Consider the following 25,012-nt stretch of genomic DNA (forward strand, 5'->3'; position numbering starts at 1 on the left):
GCAAAATTCTCTGCACCGCGGGGTCTCTGCTGGACACTATCTCAAACAGCTTTTTAAAAGGTGGAAACCTTTTTATCTCTCACCTGGAATTAAATGGGGAGGCGGGAGCAGGCCTGGATGAAGTTTTGGAAGAACAGCTCTCTCGGCGTGGTAGCAGGGGGGCTGTACTCTGGGGCTAGTCTGCCAGAGCTTAATCATCGCTCAAAGCTGTTTGAACCTCCTAATTAATTAGGAGAAACTAGGGCTGACGTGCTCCATTGTAGTTTTTGGATTAAGAAACGCCAACAACATCTGAGGAATGGATTAAGAAATATCAATAACATTTGAGGACCTGCAAGATTTATTTGAAGAGAAGGATGACTACACTAAGGCGAAAAAAAGGATCTCCGCCCACCCACCCCTCCCTTGACAAAGGCTTGGAGAAGTGGAGATAAAGAGGAGTTACTTGCTTTGATAAAAACTTTGTCCTTGCAATTTGCGGAACAGGCTAAGAGGCTGGATACCATCCAAAATTCCATCACTGCCCTGCAAGGGGCTGTGGATTAAATTAACACTGCTTGGTGGAAAATGGAGGTGAAGGTTAATGAGTTGCAAGATCAGCTGGCAGGGAATGAAACTACATCACAAGCTTTTTTCAACAATTTTTCTGTCAGAATTTCTCAACTGGAGGCATTAGCGCACAGGGCAAAAGTACGTATTATTGGTATTAAATATTGACCTACTGATGTAAATCTGTCTACTTTTGTAGATAAGTTCCTGCATGAGATACTCCCTATGCCATCTGATTATTCATTTGATACTGAGCAGGTATTCTGTGTGTCAAATGCCAAAGGGACTGGTTATACCGTTATAGTCCAATTTGCAAGAATCTCCACAAAAAATTATATCCTGCGTTTGGCAAGAGAGGCTGGAAACCTTTTTTGGAAACAAGATAAAGTTATGCTTTTTCTGGATTACATCAAACAAATTGTTGATAAAAGAAGGCAATTTACCAAGGCGAAAAATATAGCAAAACAAATGAACTCACAATATCACTTAAAATATCCTGCTACATTTTGCTTCGCATGAGATTTCTGTTCCAGCACCATGAACTGGAATCTACAAACATGTTTTGCTAACTGACTATGTTTAGTCTGGAAGGTACAGGCTAGGCCAGAGATCTTTTCCCCCCTCTCTCTTTTTCCCTTTTTTTAAAATCCTTCATGATATACTGTACAATGTATGCACTCATTTATATATCTAGTACAAAATATATTAGTGATAGTTGTGAGGTTAATTTTAAGCTTTATTATTATATAACATAATAAAATTTATTAATGATTTGGTAATGCACAAGATCTTGCAAGGTAGACTCCAGCAATTCATGGAATGAGAACTGCCAGATGTACAAGCTGGGTTTAGAAAAGGCAGAGGAACTAGAGACCAAATTGCCAATATCGGCTGGATAATGGAGAAAGCCAGGGAGTTTCGGAAAAACATCTATTTCTGTTTTATTGACTATTCTAAAGCCTTTGACTGTGTGGATCATAACAAATTGTGGCAAGTTCTTGGTGGTATGGGGATACCAAGTCATCTGGTCTGCCCCCTGAGGAATCTGTATAACGACCAAGTAGCAACGGTAAGAACAGACCATGGAACAATGGACTGGTTTAAGATTGGGAAAGGAGTACGGCACAGTTGTGTACTCTCACCCTACCTATTCAACCTGTACGCAGAACATATCATGCGACGTGCTGGGCTTGATGAAGCCAAGGCTGGAGTTAAAATTGCTGGAAGAAACATTAACAATCTCAGATATGCAGATGATACCACTTTGATGGCTGAAAGCGAGGAGGAGCTGAGGAACCTTGTGACAAAGGTGAAAGAAGAAAGTGCAAAAGCTGGGTTGCAGTTAAACCTCAAAAAAACCAAGATTATGGCAACCAGCTGGATTGATAACTGGCAAATACAGGGAGAAAACATGGAGGCAGTGACAGACTTTGTCTTTCTTGGAGCAAAGATTACTGCAGATGCTAACTGCAGCCAGGAAATCAGAAGACGTTGTTTACTTCTTGGGAGGACAACAATCACAATCTTGATAAAAGAGTGAAGAGCAGAGACATCACACTGACAACAAAGGTCCGCATAGTTAAAGCAATGGTATTCCCTGTAGTAACGTACGGCTGCGAGAGCTGGACCATAAGGAAGGCTGAGCGAAGGAAGATAGATGCTTTTGAACTGTGGTGCTGGAGGAAAATTCTGAGAGTGCCTTGGACTGCCAGAAGATCAAACCAGTCCATACTACAGGAAATAAAGCCAGACTGCTCACTTGAGGGAAGGATATTAAAGGCAAAACTGAAGTACTTTGGCCACATCATGAGAAGACAGGACACCCTGGAGAACATGCTGATGCTAGGAAAAGTGGAAGGCAAAAGGAAGAGGGGCCGACCAAGGGCAAGGTGGATGGAGGATATTCTGGAGGTGATGGACTCAACCTTGGGGGAGCTGGGGGTGGCGACGGCCGACAGGAAGCTCTGGCGTGGGCTGGTCCATGAAGTCACGAAGAGTCAGAAGTGATTGACCGAATAAACAACTATTATTATTATGTATCCTTTTACATCTCCTTTTTAAATTACTATTATAATTATTACTGGTTAGTAAGATTTTTGGCTGGCTAAATTGGTAAGCTTTATTACTATATGTTAGCTGAAGGGCAATATATGGTTGCTGGAAATGAATTGTAGGCCTGCTTCCTTGCTATAAGACTGGACTGGTGATATGATATTGAAATGTTAGGTTGATTATTTATGCTGTACTGAATTGTAATATTGCCAATGTTATAGGTACAATTTTTAAGCAGAATGGGATTTGAAGTTTCTGTGTAATGAAGTTTAAATTTAATTTCTTTAAATAATTCTTTATATTTTTTTTTCATGATTTTCCCCCCTCCTTCTCCTTCTTCTGTTTTCTCTTTCTTTTCCGTTATTGCTGTGTCCTCTTAAGAATACTGTATTGTTGGGAAATTGTAGTTATTGATTAGGTTGTTGGTATTGTTTATTTCATTTATAAAGTTAAAAAAATAGAATAAAAAGTATTTTTAAAAAAAAGGAAGTGGGGTTTTAAGGTAGTGTATACTCTGCTTTTCTTGCTTCATGTTCCCCTGATGGACCAAAGCAATTCCATGCAAATCTGGATATAACCAGAAAGTGCTCCCCATTCCTTTTCCACATAGATTAGCCTCCTGTTCACATGATCAAAATAAACCATGGTAGCTTATCTAAATTGCGGCATGTGCTGGGCGCATGCAGGACACAGTTTCCATAATAACCTCCTGGGTGTGGGTTGTCATCCAAACCTCGGCAGAATGACTTGTTAGAGGGGTAAGCAACTCTCCAGTCTCCCTATTAAAGCCCATTGGTTATTGGGGTTGTTTCCCTCTCCAACAAGCCATGCTGCCTGGGTTTGGATGGCATGACAAACCACGTCCAGGTGGTGAGAATGGAAATCACGCTTGCCGCAATTTAATTAAGCCGCCCTGTGATCCAGGTCTTTATCTCAAAGTCAACAGCACAATTCTAGCAGTTTTTCATCTCCACCAGAAGCAGGTCTTTTTAAAGCTAATGCATCTTCATTGCCGATTCAAGACCAAACCACCCCAAAATACTTTACTTTACAACAGGGAACTGTACATTGCTGCTGGGAAAATCCTTTTTTTGATCGTGCGAAATGGCTCAGTCCCTCTCCTAGAACTACTAGGAGCTGTATGTAGTTCTATAAAGTAACTGTGGGATCCCCACCAGATTTCTTCAACCTTCACCAAACCACAGTTCCCATGATTCACTGAGGGAAGTAGATGTGTCTGTATTTTCAGGTCTTTTTAAAAGTGCAGCTCTACATCTGGCTGCATTTTCTGTGAAGGAAGCCACTGCTCTTGGAATTTTGGTGCCCTTTTGATACAATACACAATTTTGTGAGGCGGACAAATAAAATAATACTTTTGTAAAATATACAACTCTGTTTTTATATCTGCATTGGGGTGAAAAAGACCATTGAATAAAGAGGCATCCTTGTTATGCATAGGACTATGTTGAGGAGGGAAGAGCCAGTGCCTACAAATCAGTGGTCAGTAATAGCAGTAAGGAGATGTCAGCCTTTTCAGACTTTCCATACCCAGAAGATTTTCCAGTCTATTTACCCAGTGCCAGGCTCCTGGAGTATCTGCAGATGTATGCAAAACATTTTGAGCTTCAGAAACACATTCAGTTCAAGGTAAGCTTAAAAAATGCGCACAGTTGAAATCAAAATGTTATCATTTGAGAAATTTAGAATATTTATATCCAGGGTCCTTAGTTTATTGAAATTCAAAACCAAAGCATTTGCATCCTAGGCTGAGAAATTGACATACTAAGAGAAACACAGAGCTTTTCTACACAAGGCTGTATCTACTTTTGATTTCGTCACAGAATTGAGATCAGAGCACTACATGACATGTTTCCTTTCCTGCTTTCCTGCTAAATAACCTCTAGATGGCACTGTGGTATAGTGAAATAGTGCAAAGACATAAGTGAAAAAAGCAGTTTCTTTTGTTTTTACAAGCAAATACTGCATTGTCCTTGCCCTAAAAAAACATGCCAAATGTGCTCTTTAGATACAGAAGTGAAAGTGGAGGGTTACAACGCTGTCTACAGAACCCATGAACAACCGTGGGTATGGAATGATGAGTACACTATTAATGCTTCGTGTAGAAAAGCCCATATTTGTTTCTTGCCTGAAAAGATGCCTATGACCTTAATAAAGCCAGATTCCTATACCTAGTTGGGCACATTTGCAAGTCCACTCCTTTCTGGATTCATCTTCACATCTGATTATTTTCCTGAACTGTTTCAGACTACAGTGATCAACATAAGTAAGCGCCCTGACTTCTCTACCACCGGCCAGTGGGATGTTGTTACAGAGAGCAATGGGAAGCAGATGTCAGCCGTCTTTGATGCTGTGATGGTTTGCATTGGTTACCTTACCAGTCCTTCTTTGCCACTCAGCTCTTTCCCAGGTATAGCTGTTCTTGCGTTTCCTTCTGTTTTGTCCCAATATGCACAGTCAGGCAATACCTTTCTTGTTGTTCAGTCGTTCAGTCGTGCCCGACTCTTCGTGACCACATGGACCATAGCACGCCAGGCCTTCCTGTCCTCCGCTCTCTCCCAGAGTGCGCTCAAGTTCACATTCATTGCATCGGTGACACTATCAATACCTTTGTTAGGGCCAGCCAAATGTCTCAAAATAGCGAGCGAGCTTTTGAGTTCTCCAAAACTCTTCAGCAAGTTCGGTGTTAAGCAAAGGGGGGCTAGGGTGGGGAGTGGGGGAAGGCTGGCTCAGTGTTAAAGCCACAAAAGCCCTATGCACATGTAGGAGTAAGCTATGGAGGGGGACATGGGCACACACACAAGTACCCGGAACCCAGTAAGACCTTTGTGCATTGAGCACAAAGCTCTCTTCAGACCTTTGCACTCGGCACGTGAAGGTGTAACTGGACGCCTGGTGTGCAGGACACTGGGGGCAGGGCTTACATGCCCATCTCCCCCTCCACACTACAGACCTAACACAAGCAGGCAAAGTCCAGCATAGGACTAACAGCTGCGTTTAGTCCCAGTCTTAAAATGGCTAAAGAGAGAGGTCTGGGTTGTTCATTAAGTACTGGTCGCCCTGTTAGCCTCCTACTCCCTCTCTTTATGACACAGGTGGATGACTTCAGCCTTGCATAGTCTACTTTTTTGTCTTTATTGGAATATGTTTTAAATTCACACATTTTAAAAGTTAAGACATACTAATCTCTTTAAGTGCTTCTGATTGTGTAAGGAAGAGACTTGCTGGATGACCAAGGTCTACTTAGACCAGCATTCTTTGCGAGAATCCCAGCAACCACTGGGCAGTCCATGGTCCACAAGAAATTGACCAGCGGTGTCCTGGTTGACCATAACCTGCCTTCTGCCAGCCCCTGATGGGAGGCCAGCTACACGGAGGGCAACGTCTGCTGTTACAGGGATCAGGCATGGGGAGATGTAGAGTAATTTGAGGGTGGTGCCTAGTGCAGGGGGAGGATGGTATCAGCTGCTCAGTTCTAGCTGTGTCATTTTGAGGGTTGTTTCATGGGACTCTCAAACAGTCACATGATGAAGAAATATCTGTAAGTCTTTTAGTCATCTCTTATACTCACAGCATATGCTGCCCATCTTTGCTGCATTCTTGAATTCTGAAAAAAGCATTTTATGAATTCATTAGATGGTGCTAAGCAAGCCACTTGGCCTCAGGCCCATTTAAAATATAGGGAGAAAAATACTAGTCTTCTTTACAAGGCCCTTGTAGGGGTAATTGGGTAACGTATGTGAAGCACTCTGGACACTAGAAGTGCACTATGTAAATGCTAAAATTGCAAGCATATGCACTCCTGCTCGGAAGTAAATCCCACTGCATCCACTGGCCTTTACTTCTGAACAAACATGCACAGGGTTGAGCTATTGTTATTGCAAGTTTCATTTGGAAGCTCATTGGGGTATGTCCTCATTTTCCACACAGGTATAGACAAGTTTAACGGTCAGTACTTTCACAGCCGAGACTACAAAAACCCAGAGGTATTCAGGGGTAAAAGCGTGCTTGTGATTGGCATGGGGAATTCTGGAGTCGATATTGCAGTGGAAGCCACTCACACAGCAAAAAAGGTAATTTTCCTCCAACCACTTTCATAAAAGGAAGCACTTCTTCTCACAGCGCATAGTTAAACTATAGAATTTGCGACAAGATGTAGTGACGGCCACTGAGAAGGATTGCTGGTAGGGCTACCTCCCCCCCGCCCGCCCAGTCCATCTCCATCCTCCCCCCTCTTTGGGCCAAAGTCCTCCATCCAACCAGACCTCCCCCTCTCGGCCTCCGATGTCCAACTCTGTCCCCAGGCTGGAAGTAGCCCCCTCGGCCGGCGGATTGCTCTCTAGTGGCTCCATAGTCTGATCAGGAGCTGCTTCCTGTGCTTCAGCAGCCTGGCTACGGGTAACGGCCTTCATTTTTGACTGCCGATACACAAGGTCATTTCCGATGGATATGCCCCATGGGGAAGAAGATTCCTCCTGATGGACGATCACATCTAGCTCTCCCTTCCAGCCCCGATACTCTAACCGAACTCTGGCAATGGGGACTTCGATATTCAGGAGTTGTAAGGGGTCACAGAGTAAGTCTGGCCTTCCCAATGTTTGTTGTTGTTCAGTCGTTCAGTCGTGCCCGACTCTTCGTGACCCCATGGGCCACAGCACGCCAGGCCTTCCTGTCCTGCGCTCTCTCCCGGAGCGTGCTCAAGTTCATATTCATTGCATCGGTGATGCTATCTAGCCATCTCATCCTCTGCCGTCCCCTTCTCCTTTTGCCTTCCTCAAAATATCTTTTATCCACAGCAGTGACATCCACCCTTGTGTCCCGGTAAGCCATGATTCAGGGCCCATTAAGAACAATGCACTCACAAAACTGCATCTGACTCCATTTGATCCGTCCAGGCTGTAAAAGCCTCATCGCTGCCGGGGAGCCTGAGGCTGAGGCTCCCAGGATAGCAAAACTGCGTTGGTCACTCCTGGCTGATTTCAAGACATCTGGGCTCTCTGCCTCCGTCCAGGTTCGCAGGGTGGCTGGAAGGGGGTTCCGACGGGAGGCTGGTTCTCACACTGGCCGAGCCGGCATTCAGCAGCAGCAGACGGTCGGCTTCCCGCCCACCCCAGCCTTCCCCTCCCTCAGTCCCTCAGCCGGCGTCAGGGGGCGGGCAATCCTAGCCACCTTCGGCCGAGCCGCCATCGCCTTCTTTTTAACCAGCTCTGGACAGTCTCGCTTCAGATGGCCCACCTCCGTGCAATAACAGCAGCCCCCAGACTGGGGAGTGGAGGTTGCTCTGGGCAGGAGCTCTCGTTGTCCCCCTTCAGCTGCTTGCGGGGGCCGCTACTCCCTTTGGCCTCACCCCCTTCTCGCTTCCCCCTGCTCCAGCTCCTGCCAGTGTTTTAGAGCAAGCAGATCATAGAAGTCCTCTCTGGCGATGAATACTCATCTGGTCAGCCATGCGCCCTGCCCCTCTCACGGTCCTAGGGCTTCGATCACTGACCAGGCTGCTAGCTCTGAGGGAAGCAGAGAAAGAAATTGCTCCAGCCCTGCTGACTCACGCAGTTCTTCTAGGGAGCTCGCTTCCGCAGCCTCTAACCAGCTGCCTAACGCCTTCGCCAGTCCCCCCGCCAGGGCAGCATAGCTTTCCTTCGTCACAGGTCGTAAATTCCGGAACAGTCGCCCACAGTGATCAGCCGATAAGCCATAACGTTGTTTACAGGGGCCTTAAACATCTCGTAATCATGGGCATCAGGCGAGCCACTGACCCCAACAAATCAGCGAATTCTCCCGAAACCTGAGCCCTCAGAATGGCCATACGTTGGTGAGGCAACACGTTTTGGTCTTCACAGGCCAGTTCAAATGGAGAGAAAAAACTCAAAACCTCCTGGGCTGGCTGATAAACAGGGAAGAGCTTGCGATCCAGCCGGGCAAACGCATTCTTCTCTCCCGAGGGACCCAATGGGCTTCCAGCGCCTCCAGCTGCAATTCCATCAGCCTCATCTAGGGGTGTACGAAAGCCCACTTACCGTGCTCCGCCATTTGCGTGCCTGCCTTCACGGCCTAATGCAGGCACGCAAATGGCGGCTGCTACAACAGCTGCCATTTGCGGCGGCAGCGGCCGGAAGACAAACTGGAGCTACCACCGCAGCAGCCGCCGCCGCAGCCATCAGGTAGGTCCGTCCCGGGAGGGATTTTGGAGGGTAGGGGGGGAGGCCGTTCCGCCACGGGCTCCGGGGGGCCGGATTCTAAAGAATCCAGCCTCACTGGAGCCCATGGCGGATTTCTCCAACATTCCTAGCTTCATCTGCCTGGCACGAGTCTCTTGGGAAGCATGTCTCCACTCCCCCACGCTGTCTGGAACACTGTGCAGCTCAGAGGCTGGCACTGGGCTCCCTCGCCTCCCACCAGCCTGAGGAGCAGCTTCCAAATCCATGGCCCGATTCTCCACCTCTGCAGCCGCAGCTGGCACTCCACTGCCCCCCAGCCCGGAGGCAGAAGCACCCACAACCCATTTGATAACGGACGAACTCCCAGCCTCCGCTCCAGGCAGCTGGGAGAAAACCGTCTCCTCCCGGTTGGAGCCAGTCCTAGCTTGGGCCTGCATGGTCCCGGACTAGCCAAAACAACAAACCTCGGGAGTATACGACCCCGGCTTCGGCGTCTCCCTCTCCCTGGTTCCTCAGTGCTCTCAAGCACCCTGGGCAACTTCAGTGTCTTATCCCAGTGCTTCCACCCTGTGAAGGATTGCTGGTTTCACCCCAACAACCCTGCAAGGTAGACCAGGCCAAACGTGGCCACATGTTTCCGCCAAATTAACCCAGTAGCTCCCTTCCAGGCCAATAAGCACTGTATTTAGCATTGAAGTTAGACAGGACACACCACACCAACTGAAAGTTGGGTAAAAGTTTTCTAGGGGAAAGGAACAAAGAGGAAGGAATAGGGAGAGGTGGTAGGTTGTACAGGAAATTACAAGCAAGGTACAAAACTCTTAAGCAAAACCAGAAACGCCGAACACCAAGGCACACACTCCCAAGAGCAAAACAATGCAGCTAGCTAGTCTATCCTATGCATGCCAAAGTACGGGCCTCCCAGGCTAGCCATCAACCAGCAGCACGCCCTAGTACCGTCAGGGCCAAGAAGAGACACCCGCCCCTTCCTGAGCCCTCCTTTTATTGCCCAGCCTCAGCAACCCAGGGCAGATTTGAACGCCCAGGCCCATCCCATCCCAGGCCCAAGACACCCCACTCCACCCTCCAAAGAGGTTGCATCTTCCCACCAGGCCGGGCTGTTATCATTTTCCCAGTTAGTCAGAGCAAACCCTGGCCTTGAGCTACCAGGCGGAGAAACAGCTAAAGACAATCAACCTCCAGGTGGCTGCGTAGTAGTGACTACCCCAGCGGCCTTCATGGCTCTTACTCTATTAACCTGGATGGCTTTAAAGGGGGGTTAGACAAATTCCTGGAGGAGAAGGCTTTCAATGGCCACTAGTCCTGATGGCCATGTGCTACCTCCAGTATCAGGGGCAGAGAGCCCATGTACACCAGTTGCTGGGGAACACGGGTGGGATGGTGCTGTTGCACTCGTGTCCTGCTTGTGGTTGCCTGGTCGACAGCTGGTTGGCCACTGTGTGAAGAGAATGCTGGGCTAGACGGACCATCGTCTGATCCAGCACGGCCCTTCTTGCGTCCTTATGTTTTGGAATTTGGCTATGCTACACTTTCCCCTTTGTTTTGGTAGAGAGGAACAGAATGCCTGTTCTCTTATCAATAGCATTCTTTTGTGGGGAATCCAAAGGGAAGAAGCCCAAGTGTTTTCTACAGGTCAATTAAAATGCAAACAGTAATGTACAGCTAAGTAGAAGAAATTGCTGTTGCTGTTGCTGTGAACTGTAACAACCTCTCCAGGGGCTCATCTATATCATCATCATCATCATCATCATTATATTTATATCCCACCTTTTTCCCAATACTGGGACTCAAGGCGGCTAAAACTTCTACAATTAAAACCTATGAATAGAAATATAAATATAACTGTACAAAAGTTAAAAATATAATTAAATCATCAATATTAAGATTGTGAAAGCATTAAAACATTAAAAGACAACCACAATAACAAAAATAATATCCATACGTCACATTTTCACAGGTCCAGACTAGTTATAGTTATCCCCAAAGGCCTGCTGGAACAAAAAAGTTTTTGCATGCCTACGAAAACATACCAAGGAGGGTGCCACTCTCGCCTCCCTGGGAAGGGAGTTCCAGAGCCTTGGGGCAGCCACCAAGAAGGCCCTCTCCCACGTTCCCACCAGGCGTGCCTGTGATGATGGCAGGATGGCGAGAAGGGCTTCCCCTGAAGATCTCAGGGCAGAAGTAGGCTCATAGGGGAGAATACGGTCTTTCAGATAATCTGGAGGTTATCTTTCAGGTAACATTGGAGGTTTTCTCCAATGTTGCTGTGGCATAAAGTCATTAGGGACACATGATGTCGTGGCCACTCTGCAGCCACCCTGGAGTTTACCTGTGGGGAAGCCGCATTTTTGCAGAGTACTTTTACTCTGTTGTTTTTCTTTAATTTGGCTCTCCTGCAGTTGAGCAGCTAGCTGTGTGCCCATCCCTCTAAATTTGGTATGATTGGCATGTTCCTAGGGGTGTGTCTTTCAGCTGGCCGTCACCTCAGTAACTTAGGTAACTACAGTAACTAGACTGCCTTTCCAGCACATCAAAGCCCTGGAATGCTCTTTTGAGCCTTCAGAATCACCCTGCGCTCCCATTTTGCCAGTGGAAGTAATTAGCCTCTATGGTTATGCACTTCTCTGATGTTTGCGTTGCTTAGCTTCTGTGATGCTTATTTATTTATTTATTGCATTTATATCCTGCCTTTGATGTTGCGTGAAGTCGCTTCTCTGACGTCTCGTAACTTTGCTTCTCTGTGATGCTTGCAGTAAGGGCATGCGGGCATAAGCCCTTATGTGAATAAGGGCTTTATCGCTCTAGCAATCTAGTGTGGTTTCGGAATCATGGGAGAAGGGAAGCCTGTCATTGTGAGCACGGAGAAGTGCCCAGGGAAGCCAGAACAAGTAATGAAAGGCCAGAACCCCTGGAGTGTGAAAGAAGATTCACTCCAGATGTTTTGGGCGACAACTGCCAGTATTCCTTACCATTAGCCATGCTAGCTGAGGCTGATGAGAGTTGAAATCCCAGACTTCTGGAGGGCCTGGGAATGCCCACGGGAGGCCCGTCAGGAGGCTCCAGGGTTCTAGTTCTTTGAAAGGGACGCAGAAAGAATAGTAGGGCAACAGCCCAGGGTGTGGCCGTTGGCTGTACTTCCCCAGCTGGAGCGCTGATTTGTCCACCTAATAATTCACAGACACGCACCAGGCTTCTTAACGTGGTGTGACCGCTTCCATTTAAAGAATGAGAGCTGGTTTTACTAGAAAATGCCTGGTTTCAAACAAGAATCTGTGCTAAGCAGTGGTACTTCAATAAAGTAGCAGTCCAAAGTTCCCCCATTTGACCTGTGCCTGCCAAACTGCCCCTGCCTCAAGTGTGTGGGTAGGAGCGGGGCTTTCAAAATCATGTTATGTCTTCCTGGAAAGATAATCTCCTTTAACCCCTATCCCTCTGACTGTGAGCGTGGCGGGATCCTGGGAAGGGGTTAACTTCGGGGATTTATTGTTCCTTCTAAGGTGCTCCTTTTAAGTGGGTAAAAGTCTCCAAACGTAAAATAGCTGCTCTTATTCAACTTACGTATTTCCGATCCTAACAGTTTATAGACACTAATGGTGCAATCCTATACCTGTCTATTCAGAAGTAAGCCCCAATACTCCCAGCTAAGTGTGTACAGAAGTATAACCTAAAACATAGACAATTAGGCTTGCCAACAGGGTCACGGAAGCTTTTACTGGTACAAGGAGAGGGAAGTTTTTTGTTCAATTCCTTCCTTAAGGTCTCATCTGGAAATGTGATGGCGCCATCTGGTGAGAGACTCTGGCTATGACCTCGAGCAATGTAAACATTGCCACACCTCCACCGTCAGTCAAGAGATGTGTAGCGCGCTAGGGTATAGCTAAGCAACAAATGCGTTGAAAGCAAGCTAGCAGCCTCTTTTGGCGGCTTGATGATTCCTTGCAAACGTTGGGAGCGAGATCGATTCTTCATTGCTCTGTTGCAAACCTTCGGAGCCGAAGGGGTGGGGAACAGAGGCAGCTGCTTTAGGTGGCCAACTTCGGGCTTCGTTAAAGAATAGCACATCACCTGTCTTAGATATGTCCAGTCATTATTGCACGCAGAGGCATAATGTAGATCTTCCACCTCGTACAGACCCGCTCCGGCCCTTTTGCTGCCCAACTTGGGATCCACCAAAGGGTGGCCCCAGGGGTCATCTATGGCAGCCCCTAGGAACCAACAGCAACATTTTGCTGTTGTAGCAAAATGAACCTGATTTTGCTGCCTATCTGCAAAAACGGGGGCGGGGGGGTGTCGAACATGTGGCGGGCTGCAGTGCATGATGGACTGCCACGTTTGGCCACCGGCTGTGCAAACCTCGTTTTGGGCCAGCTCTGGCTTTGACGCACCAGTCTATAAACAGTGTAGCCCCTCCTTCTAATTACCCCATGCTGGGTGAGGAGGAGATATGTGCACTATTTGCCAGGTCAAGGGTCATGGCTTCTCCCAGTGATCTGGGAATTGCTGGAGGAGGCAGATCTGGCTGTGGTGTCACGTATCTTAGTTACAGGACAACTGCAGTGAACTCTATGTGGGGCTGTCCTCGGAAAGGTCTGGAAATTTCAGCCTGTTCAAAATGCAGCAGCTAGAAGGCAGGGATCAGGAGCAGGTTATTCCACTCCTGGGGCATCTCTACACCAGCCTAAAATGAAATCCCGCATTTAAAATGGGGCTTTCTGCTTCCATTTTAAATGCGGGATCACAACTCCCCTTTTCACCCGCTTTCTTTTCCCCCTCCTTCTCCCCGTATCTGAGTCTCCCATTATCTCTCATTGATCTCGCTCCTCTTCTTGCCGCTTTCCCTCTTTTCATGAAACTCAAGCGGAACACAGCGGGGTCATTTGACAGCTCATTATCTGCGATCTGTTTAAAAACAGAACAAAGGGCATTTAGTGACCTGGAATGATCCCAGCGTCATGTAAAGACCCCACAAACTTCCATGGAGGAGCAATCTCAATCGCAGGATAAAAGCTCCATGTGAAGAAAGCCCTAAAACAACTGCGTAGGCTCCCGGACTGTTAGCAAGCCCAATTCAAAGTGTTGTTTTCACCTTTAAAGTGCTATAGGATTAAGGACCACGGTATCTGCAGGACCACCTCCTCCCCTATGAGCCTGCCAGTGTCCACACATTAAGAACGTGTACAGAGGCCCTCCTCTCAGTTCCAAACTCACATCTGATGGGAACAAGGGAGGTTCTGTTGCCGTACCCAGCCTGTGGAACTGGGTGTTAAAACCTTTCTGTTTTAAAAGCTCTTAGGCTTTTAAAGGCCTGTGCTTTTTCACCTGGCCTTTGCTGCTTGCAGGAGGGAGAGGCTTTTATGATATTTTTTATTGTATCTTGTTTGTGAGCCGCTTTGAACTTAGGCAAGGCAGAACATTTCTATTTTAAATAAATAGATAATAAAGAAGTGGAGTTTAAGAGCCCAGAATTCTCTGAGCATGTAGAGTTGCCAACTGACAGGTCAGCCTGTCTGGTCTTTCGACTTCTGGACCAACCATCAAATGAAGAGGGCTGTCAGTTGAGAAAAGCCATTTTTCCCTGTTCGTTTTTCTCCCCCCATTAATTTATTATAATTGTTCTATGTCAAGAACAAATCCTGCCAGACAAATCTGATCTCATTTTTTGATCAAGTAACCTCCCTTGTGGACTGTGGGAATGCTGTAGACATCATATACCTCAACTTCAGCAAAGCTTTCAACAAAGTGCCCCATGATGTCCTGATGAGCAAACTAGCTCAAAGTGAGCTAGATGAAACAACGATCCAGTGGATCCACAGTTGGCTACAGAATTGGACTCAAACAGTGCTTATCAATGGGATCTTCTCAAACTGGGGAGAGGTCATGAGCGGGGTACCGCAGGGCTCAGTCCGGGGACTAGTGCTCTTCAACATTTTTATTAATGACTTAGAGGAGGAGGTGCACGGAATGCTGATCAAATTTGCAGATGACACAACATTGGACAGGATAGCTAATACTTTGGAAGACAGAAACAAAATTCAAAGTGATCTTGAAGGACTGGAGTGCTGGGCAGAAAACAACAGAATGAAATTTAATAGGGATAAATGCCAAGTTCTGCACCTAGGAAAAAGAAACCAAATGCACAGTTACAAGATGGGGGATACGTGGCTCAACAACACTACAAGCGAGAAGGATCTTGGAATTGTTGTCGATCACAAGCTGAATATGAGCCAACAATGTGATGTGGCTGCAAAAAAGGCAAATGCTATTTTGGGCTGCATTCATAGAAGCATAGCTTCCAATTCCCAGGAAGTACTAGTTCCCCTCTACTCCGCACTGGTTAGGCTTCATCCGGGGTACTGTGTCCAGTTCTGGGCACCACACTTTAAGAAGAATGGAGAACAAGCTGGAGAGGGTTCAAAGGAAGGCAATGAAGATGATCAGGGGGCTGGAAACAAAGCCCTACGAGGAGAGACTGAAAGAACTGGGCCTGTTTAGCCTTGAGAAGAGAAGACTGAGGCGAGAGACGATAGTGCTCTTCAAGTACTTGAAAGGTTGTCACAGAGAGGAAGGCCAGCATCTCTTCTCGATCATCCCAGAGTGCAGAACACGGAATAATGGGCTCAAGTTACAGGAAGCCAGATTCCGGCTGAACATCAGGAAAAACTTCCTGACTGTTGGAGCAGTACGACAATGGAACCAATGACCTAGGGAGGCCGTGGGCTCTCCCACACTGGAGGGCTTCAAGACGAGGCTGGACAGCCATCAGTCAGGGATGCTCTGACTTGGATTCCTGCACTGAGCAGGGGGTTGGACTCGATGGTCTTGTAGGCCCCTTCCAACCCTACTATTCTATGATTCTACGATTTTATTATTTTTATTATTTTAAAATATGCTTATGCATAAGGGGAAGGGCCAGAAGGGGTGTGTGGTTAGGTGTGTATACATTTCTAAATGGCTTGGCCTGCCATTTTACTGTCTTGTGGCACAGCCTGAGGTGCCCTGGTTCATGGAAGATAGGGATGTTGGAGAAATCTGCAATGGAACCAAATGAGCTTGGATTTTTATGAGTATGACCCATAGATCCTGCACCGGACTGGCTTCTTCCCTGTTGGGAGGATTCCACGAACTTGCAGACCATTTTTCCCTAACTTCCCTGAACTTTGCACAAATTTTGTTGTGGAAAAATATGCAAAATGTTTAAAAAACAGCCAGAAATGTGCATTTCCCCCATAGGTGTAAGCATGTGCATTTAAGGGGAATTTGCCCAACAACCTCTGGAGGGTCACAGATTCCCCACCCCTGTCTAAGAGTACCAACAGGCACAGGTGAAGACAGGCAGTCCTTTAGTTAACCTGGACCCAAGTCATAATGGGCTGTAAAGGTCAAGACCTGCACTTTGAACTATGCCCTGAAACAAACTGGGAGCAAGCCAGTGTGTATGGACTGTGTGTGAGAGAGAGCGATAGCAGGCCCTCATCCCTGTGCAGGTACCAGAACGTCTTATTTCAAGAACTGGCTTCCATGCTAGCCAAATAACTAAAGTTCCCAGAGTTCCTTGGGGTGAGAGGATCACTGTTTAAAAAGTCTAATTGTGTGGCGTACGTGTGCTCTTAAACGTCTGATTGCCAATGGAATGCTGCTGTATTTTGATGGTCTTCTCTTTTTCTAAGGTCATGATCAGCACACGTAGAGGTGCCTGGGTAATAAGCCGTGTTTTCGACAATGGCTACCCATGGGACATGGTGTTCCTAACTCGCTTCATGAACATTGTCCAAAATAGCCTTCCTGGGTGTGTCATAGGTTGGGTGATGGCAACCCGTGCGAGCCAGTGGTTTAACCATGCAAACTATGGCATAATTCCAAAAGACAGGTACTGGCTGTAAACTGGGTATTGACTGGGGTGGCTGGGTGGGTGGGTTGAGAGAGAACATGAAAACAGCAAACAGAAATACTGCACGTACACTGCATGTCTATAAAAGGTGGAAACGAAGTGTACTCTCAAAAAAGTGCAATCGAAAGCATTCACCAGGAGGTCCAATTGAACAAAACCTGGAAGAGTTCCCCCAGCTTCCATAAAGTGGAGGCAAGGAATTTGGTGCCTAAGGCAAAAAACCCAAGAACCCTCCTCGATTAACATGGGATGCAATCCACCAGGATGTTCTGCTGTATATGCCTCATTTAAGTAAATGGGAGCTCTTTTAATGAGGCTTGAGTGGGAGAACTTCCTTTTGGGTCATATGGGTGTATCAGCACCCATTGGCCACCATAGCCAAATGAACCTTTAGGTTCAGAATCTTTGAATACCATGTGTTGGGGACAACAGAAGAGGCCTCTTGCTTTCATTCCTTGCTTGTAGGCTCCCCAGAGACATCTGGCTGGCCCCTGTTGGAGACAAGACCATGGGCCTTATCCTGCAGGGCTATTCTTAGACTGCCAGATGGAATCGTAATAAAATGAAAGGCAGAGAAGGCAAGGGAGCCTGGGGACCTACCTTTCTTGTTTCTCATTTTTTTAAACCAACATGACAACACAGAGAACTACTACACCCTGTTGTCACAGAGAGGAAGGCCAGGATCTCTTCTCCATCATCCCGGAGAATAATGGGTTCAAGTGGCAGGAAGCCAGATTCCGGCAGAACATCAGGAAAAACTTCCTGACTGTTGGAGCAGTATAACAATGGAACCGATTACCTAGGGAGGTGGTGGGCTCTCCCACACTGGAGGCATTCAAGACAAGGCTGGACAGCCCTCTTTCAGGGATGCTCTGATTTGGATTCCTGCACTGAGCAGGATGGATCACTGCCTTGTTTCATGGATCACTGCCTTGTTGTGGCGAAGGGGCTTGCGTAACTCAGTGAAGCCATAAGCTATGCCGTGCAGGGCCACGCAAGACAGACAGGTCATGGCGGAGAGTTCTGACAAAATGTCATCCACTGGAGAAGGAAAGGGCAACCCACTCCAGTATTCTTGCCAAGAAAACCCCATGGAACGTATCACAAGGCTAAAAGAGATGATGCCGGAAGATGAGCCCCTCAGGTCCGAAGGTGTCCAATATACTACTGGGGAAGAGCAGAGGGTATTTCCAAGTAGTGCCAGAAAGAGTGAAGCGGCTGGGCCAAAGCCGAAAGGACACTCAGCTGCGGATGTGTCTGATGGTGAAAAGAAAATCCGATGCTGTAAAGAACAATATTGTTTAGAAACCTGGAATGTCAGATCAATGAATCAAGGTAAGCTGGAGGTGGTCAAACATGAGATGGCAAGATTGAACATCGACATCTTGGGAATCAGCGAACTAAAATGGACAGGCATGGGCGAATTTAATTCAGGTGACCATCATATCTACTATTGTGGGCAAGAATCCCTTAGAAGAAATGGAGTAGCACTCATAGTCAACAAAAGGGTGGGAAAAGCAGTACTGGGGTACAATCTTAAAAATGATAGAATGATCTCAGTATGAATCCAAGGCAAACCATTCAACATCACAGTAATTCAAGTCTATGCCCCAACCACTGATGCCAAAGAAGCTGAGGTTGATCGGTTCTATGAAGACCTACAACACCTTCTAGAACTAACACCAAAAAAAGATGTCCTCTTCATCATAGGGGATTGGAATGCTAAAGTAGGAAGTCAAGAAATCACCGGGATAACAGGCAGGCATGGCCTTGGTGTACAAAATGAAGCAGGACAAAAGCTAATAGAGTTTTGCCAAGAGAACATGCTGATCATAGCAAACACTCTTTTCCAACAGCACAAGAGACGACTCTACACATGGACATCACCAGATGGTCAATATCGAAATCAGATTAATTATGTCCTTTGCAGCCAAAGATGGAGAAGCTCCATACAGTCAGTAAAAACAAGACCTGGAGCTGACTGTGGCTCAGATCATGAGCTGCTTCTTGCAAAATTTCGGCTTAAATTGAAGAACGTAAGGAAAACCACTAAACCATTCAGGTATGACCTAAATCATATCCCTTATGAATATACAATGGAGGTGAGGAATAGATTTCAGGGATTAGACCTGATAGACAGAGTGCCTGAGGAACTATGGACGGAGGTCCGTAACACTGTTCAGGAGGCAGCAACGAAATCCATCCCAAAGAAAAAGAAATGCAAGAAAGCCAAGTGGCTGTCTGATGAGGCTTTACAAGTAGCTGAGGAAAGAAGGGAAGCAAAAAGCAAGGGAGAAAGGCGAAGATATATCCAACTGAATGCAGACTTCCAGAGAATAGCAAGGAGAGACAAGAAGTCCTTCTTAAATGAACAATGCAAAGAAATCGAAGAAAACAACAGAATGGGAAAGACTAGAGATCTCTTCAAGAAAATCGGAGATCTCAAGGGAACATTTTGTGCAAAGACGGGCATGATAAAGGACAAAGAAGGCAGGGACCTAACAGAAGCAGATGAGATCAAGAAGAGGTGGAAAGAATACACAGAAGAACTATACAGGAAAGATCTGAATGTCCCTGATAGCCATGATAGTGCGGTCACTGAACTTGAGCCAGACATCCTCGAGAGTGAAGTCAAGTGGGCCTTAGGAAGCATTAGTAACAACAAAGCTAGCGGAGATGACAGTATTCCAGCCGAGCTATTTAAAACCCTAAAAGATGATGCTGTTAAAGTGCTGCATTCAATATGCCAACATATTTGGAACACTCAACAATGGCCACAAGACTGGAAAAGGTCAGTGTACATTCCAATTCCAAAGAAGGGCAACGCCAAAGAGTGTTCAAGCTACCGCACAATTGCACTCATTTCACATGCCAGCAAGGTGATGCTCAAAATCCTACAAGCTAGGCTTCAGCAGTATGCGAACCGAGAACTACCGGAAGTACAAGCGGGGTTTCGAAGAGGCAGAGGAACTAGAGATCAAATCGCCAACATTCACTGCATCATGGAGAAAGCAAGAGAATTCCAGAAAAACGTCTATTTCTGCTTCATTGACTACGCTAAAGCCTTGGATTGTGTGGATCACAACAAACTGTGGCAAATTCTGAAAGTGATGGGAGTACCAGACCACCTTACCTGTCTCCTGAGAAACCTGTACGAGGGTCAAGAAGCAACAGTAAGAACCAGACATAGAACAACCGAGTGGTTCAAAATTGGGAAAGGAGTACGACAAGGTTGCATATTGTCACCCTGCTTATTTAACTTATATGCAGAGTACATCATGAGAAATGCCGGGTTGGATGAATCAGAGGTCAGAATTAAGATTGCTGGGAGAATTATCAACAACCTCCGATATGCAGACGATACCACCCTTATGGCAGAAAGCAAAGAGGATCTCAAGAGCCTCTTGTTGAGGGTGAAAGAGGAGAGTGCAAAAGCTGGTTTGAAACTCAACATTAAAAAAACGAAGATCATGGCATTTGGCCCCATCACTTCCTGGCAGATAGAAGGGGAAGAAATGGAAGCAGTGACAGATTTTACTTTCTTGGGCTCCAAGATCACCGCAGACGGTGACTGTAGCCATGAAATTAAAAGACGTTTGCTCCTTGGGAGGAAAGCTATGGCAAACCTAGACAGCATAGTGAGAAGCAGAGACATCACCTTGCCGACAAAGGTCCGCATAATGAAAGCTATGGTTTTCCCAGTAGTAACGTATGGCTGTGAGATCTGGACTATAAGGAAGGCTGAGCGCTGAAGAATTGATGCTTTCGAACTGTGGTGCTGGAGAAGACTCTTACGAGTCCCCTGGACTGCAAGGAGGTAAAATCAGTCAATCCTAAAGGAAATCAACCCTGAGTGCTCATTGGAAGGACAGATACTGAAGCTGAAGCTCCAATATTTTGGCCACCTAATGCGAAGAGAAAACTCTCTGGAAAAGACCCTGATGCTGGGAAAGACTGAAGGCAAAAGGAGAAGGGGACGACAGAGGATGAGATGGCTAGATAGCATCACTGATGCAATGAATATGAACTTGAGCACGCTCCGGGAGAGAGTGCAGGACAGGAAGGCCTGGCATGCTATGGTCCATGGGGTCACGAAGAGTCGGACACGACTGAACGACTGAACAACAACAACAACTGAGCAGGGGGTCGGCCTCGATAGTCTTATGGGCCCCTTCCAACCCTACTATTCTATGATTCTATGAGTCTACATCTCCTTTGCACCTGACATACTAATCCAAGTCTCTTTTTTTATTCTTCCCTGTAGGTCTGTTATGAGAGAGCCAGTGTTAAATGATGAAATCCCTGCATGCATCATCACTGGGAAGGTCACTGTTAGGCCCGAGGTGAAGGAGTTCAAGGAAAACTCTGTCGTGTTCGTAAACACTCCTGCTGCAGAGGAAGTGGATGTGGTTGTCTTTGCCACTGGATACAAAGCTTCTTTTCCTTTCATTGATGAGTCAGTCATCCACGTTGAAAACAATCATGCTTCGTTGTACAAATACATCTTCCCCCCTCAGCTGGAGAAACCAACACTTGCCATTATAGGTTTCATCAAGGCGTTGCCGGCAGTCATGCCAGTTGTGGAAATCCAAGCACGCTGGGCCACACGTGTCTTTAAGGGTAGGTGGGATGAGATACAGCAGCACTCCATGAGGCCAGGGGCGTATTTATTTGATCTGTAACATGCTGGGGGGTCTCAAACTGGGGACTCTGGCAGCTGGACCAGGCCACTTGGAGAGGGTTCCACCCTTAAAGGCAGCCAATGAATAACTTTAGATAGACAGATGACAGACGGACAGACCAACTAGGCACCTTATTTTCTGTGCCAGTGGAAGGAGGTGCTGGCCTGCTTTCAGATGTACCTCAGCTCCACACCACCACTATACATTATCACCTGACGCGCTCTGGCCTATTGGTTCAAAGAGGTTCGCGCACATTTTCCCTAATATACACACTTTTCCCGATATATACATTTTTCTGTGACAATCCCTAGTATAATGCATTTTGCGAGTTCTTTTCCCGAATATACACATTTTGTGTACGTTTTTTGACTTGCGAACTGCATAGCAAGATTCGAAAAGTGCAGACATCAATGTATAAGCGCATTCTGGTGTGTGAGTACGTTCGGAAACTGCGGATTTGGTCAATTCATATTAAAGTGTGAATCCAGTTAATTTTTCACCCATCGCTACTTCAGAGCAATACGGAAGGGGAGTGGATGGGTGTGGAGGCTCATTTCAGTGAGCCTAGGGGAGGAATTGGGCCCTGTTGTGCTCCCAAGTGCATCATTGGGAGTGCTGACCATTTGAGCTTGGAATCGGGCTCAGAAATGAACCAAGCTGCTATCTGGAGTTTTGAGGGAAATAGCTTGCTTTTCCAAGTGCAGTTCCAAGGGTGTCCAGGGAAGGGCCCCCCTTAACGCACAGTACCGTGAGCATCTCTATTTGGAGGCTCTCTCTCATTGGTCACTTCTCCTATTTGAAACACTGCTTCATCCCACACCAAGCAGAACCTGATGCACACTGGCAGTTGGGCAGCCTGCTCTTCTGCCAGGGAACATCCTTCCTCTAAGGTTTTTTTGTAGCTGTTTGTTGGGGGGGGGAGGTTAATGACTTGCTGAAATGTCCCTCCTGTCTTCCAGGCTTGTGTGGGTTGCCTCCAGTCGACATAATGATGGAGGAGGTCAACGAAAAGAAGAAAAACAAGATCAACTGGTAAGCCCCTTTATATAACCAAGACCATGATGAGCCAAATCCTCATTAGTTGTAAGGATGTGCATCAGAGGGTTGCCAACTGACCAGAAAGAAACCTGGCCTTCTTTATTCCTATGCCTTCAGCAGACAGTTGATCTTTAGAAAGCAGCAGGTAAAGGTATTCACAGGACAGAGATAAACACTCTCGTCTGCTAATGTCTACACACCATGCTACAGTTAAAGGCACATCTGCTAAGGCCAGTGACAAACCCAGCTACAGCTACCATGCAGATTAGAGGCAAGCGAGGAAGTTAGGGTCTCTTATCCATCCAACAGCAGGTCTGTTATCCGTCCATTGAGCAAACCTGACCCAGAAGGTTTCAGAGGGATCAGAGTGTTATCACCTGGCCCACTCTGGCCCATTGGTACGAAGAGTTTTCCTGGAGGGTCTCCCTGCAGTTCTCGCCTTTGGCCAGAGTTGAGTAGTGGGACAGGGGCCTTATCCCCACCTATCATCAGGGCTGAGGTCCTGGCTCCTGAGGACGCTTTGCAACAGAGAAAAGGGACGTTAGACAATGCTATGCACAGCTGCACCGTAATGTATGATTTGATGCTTTTCACTAATGCCCATGGTGTATTCAGCAGCAGTTAATAATCTGAGCACAGGTGTTCTGCTAGAAATTGTAGTCCTGGCTCAGGGAAGTCATGCAATTACAAACAAAAGTGGTCATTCAAGGGAAGGGACTAGGAACCCTTAAAGTCTCTTGCAAACCCGTTGATTTTGTGAGGTGAGGGCCTAGAGCTTTGTTGTACAGCCCTTGCTTTGCATGCAGAGGTCACAGGCACAATCCTTGGCATCTCCAGCCTTAAAGGTATCCTGAAGGGGTGGGGAAGATGTCTCTGCAAGGTCTTGGAGTGGCTGCTAGTCAGAACAGACCATGTCCATGTGAGGCTAGATGAGCCGAGGGACTGACACTCCTTTTATTGGGCCACTGGTATTGGCTGAATTTGTTGTTGTTCAGTCGTTCAGTCGTGTCCGACTCTTCGTGACCCCATGGACCATAGCACGCCAGGCCTTCCTGTCCTGCGCTCTCTCCCGGAGCGTGCTCAAGTTCATATTCATTGCATCCGTGATGCTATCTAGCCATCTCATCCTCTGCCGTCCCCTTCTCCTTTTGCCTTCAGTCTTTCCCAGCATCAGGGTCTTTTCCAGGGAGTTTTCTCTTCGCATTAGGTGGCCAAAATATTTCAGCTTCAGCTTCAGTATCTGTCCTTCCAATGAGCACTCAGGGTTGATTTCCTTTAGGATGGACTGATTTGACCTCCTTGCAGTCCAGGGGACTCGTAAGAGTCTTCTCCAGCACCACAGTTCAAAAGCATCAATTCTTCGGCGCTCAGCCTTCCTTATAGTCCAGCTCTCACAGCCATACATTACTACTGGGAAAACCATAGCTTTGATTAGACGGACCTTTGTCGGCAAGGTGATGTCTCTGCTTCTTACTATGCTGTCTAGGTTGGCCATAGCTTTCCTCCCAAGGAGCAAGCGTCTTTTAATTTCATGGCTACAGTCACCGTCTGCGGTGATCTTGGAGCCCAAGAAAGTAAAATCTGTCACTGCTTCCACTTCTTCCCCTTCTATCTGCCAGGAAGTGATGGGGCCAGATGCCATGATCTTCGTTTTTTTAATGTTGAGTTTCAAACCAGCTTTTGCACTCTCCTCTTTCACCCTCAACAAGAGGCTCTTGAGATCCTCTTCGCTTTCTGCCATTAGGGTGGTATCGTCTGCATATCGGAGGTTGTTGATAATTCTCCCAGCAATCTTAATTCCGACCTCTGATTCATCCAACCCGGCATTTCTCATGATGTACTCTGCATATAAGTTAAATAAGCAGGGTGACAATATGCAGCCTTGTCGTACTCCTTTCCCAATTTTGAACCAATCGGTTGTTCCATGTCTGGTTCTTACTGTTGCTTCTTGACCCTCGTACAGGTTTCTCAGGAGACAGGTAAGGTGGTCTGGTACTCCCATCACTTTAAGAATTTGCCACAGTTTGTTGTGATCCACACAATCAAAGGCTTTAGCGTAGTCAATGAAGCAGAAATAGACATTTTTCTGGAATTCTCTTGCTTTCTCCATGATGCAGCGAATGTTGGCGATTTGATCTCTAGTTCCTCTGCCTCTTCTAAACCCAGCTTGTACTTCCGGTAGTTCTCGGTTCACATACTGCTGAAGCCTAGCTTGTAGGATTTTGAGCATCGCCTTGCTGGCATGTGAAATGAGCGCAATTGTGCGGAAGTTTGAACACTCTTTGGCGTTGCCCTTCTTTGGAATTGGAATATAAACTGACCTTTTCCAGTCTTGTGGCCACTGTTGAGTGTTCCAGATTTGTTGGCATATTGAATGCAGCACTTTAACAGCATCATCTTTTAGGATTTTAAATAGCTCGGCTGGAATACTGTCATCTCCGCTAGCTTTGTTGTTACTAATGCTTCCTAAGGCCCACTTGACTTCACTCTCGAGGATGTCCGGCTCAAGTTCAGTGACCGCACTATCATGGCTATCAGGGACATTCAGATCTTTCCTGTATAGTTCTTCTGTGTATTCTTGCCACCTCTTCTTAATCTCATCTGCTTCT

At 46.7% G+C, this 25,012-nt stretch overlaps 1 protein-coding gene across 2 annotated transcripts in view; it reads left to right on the forward strand.

Annotated features, from left to right (window-relative positions):
* LOC146347681 (flavin-containing monooxygenase 1-like) overlaps positions 1 to 25,012 on the forward strand; it is a 40,039-nt gene that overhangs the window by 11,423 nt on the left and 3,604 nt on the right. The window contains exons 2-7 of one of the 2 annotated variants that reach the window (XM_084851089.1): positions 4,060 to 4,248; positions 4,867 to 5,029; positions 6,550 to 6,692; positions 16,463 to 16,662; positions 20,948 to 21,303; positions 22,325 to 22,397. In XM_084851089.1, coding sequence (XP_084707215.1) covers positions 4,060 to 4,248; positions 4,867 to 5,029; positions 6,550 to 6,692; positions 16,463 to 16,662; positions 20,948 to 21,303; positions 22,325 to 22,397 — 1,124 coding nt within the window. The remainder of the gene's footprint in view (positions 1 to 4,059; positions 4,249 to 4,866; positions 5,030 to 6,549; positions 6,693 to 16,462; positions 16,663 to 20,947; positions 21,304 to 22,324; positions 22,398 to 25,012) is intronic. The other variant, XM_084851088.1, reaches the window with a different exon arrangement.

This window comes from Heloderma suspectum, chromosome 4 (assembly GCF_057233095.1).
Source record: "Heloderma suspectum isolate Gila_16-S chromosome 4, 16-S_ref, whole genome shotgun sequence".
NCBI classification, from domain to species: domain Eukaryota; kingdom Metazoa; phylum Chordata; class Lepidosauria; order Squamata; family Helodermatidae; genus Heloderma; species Heloderma suspectum.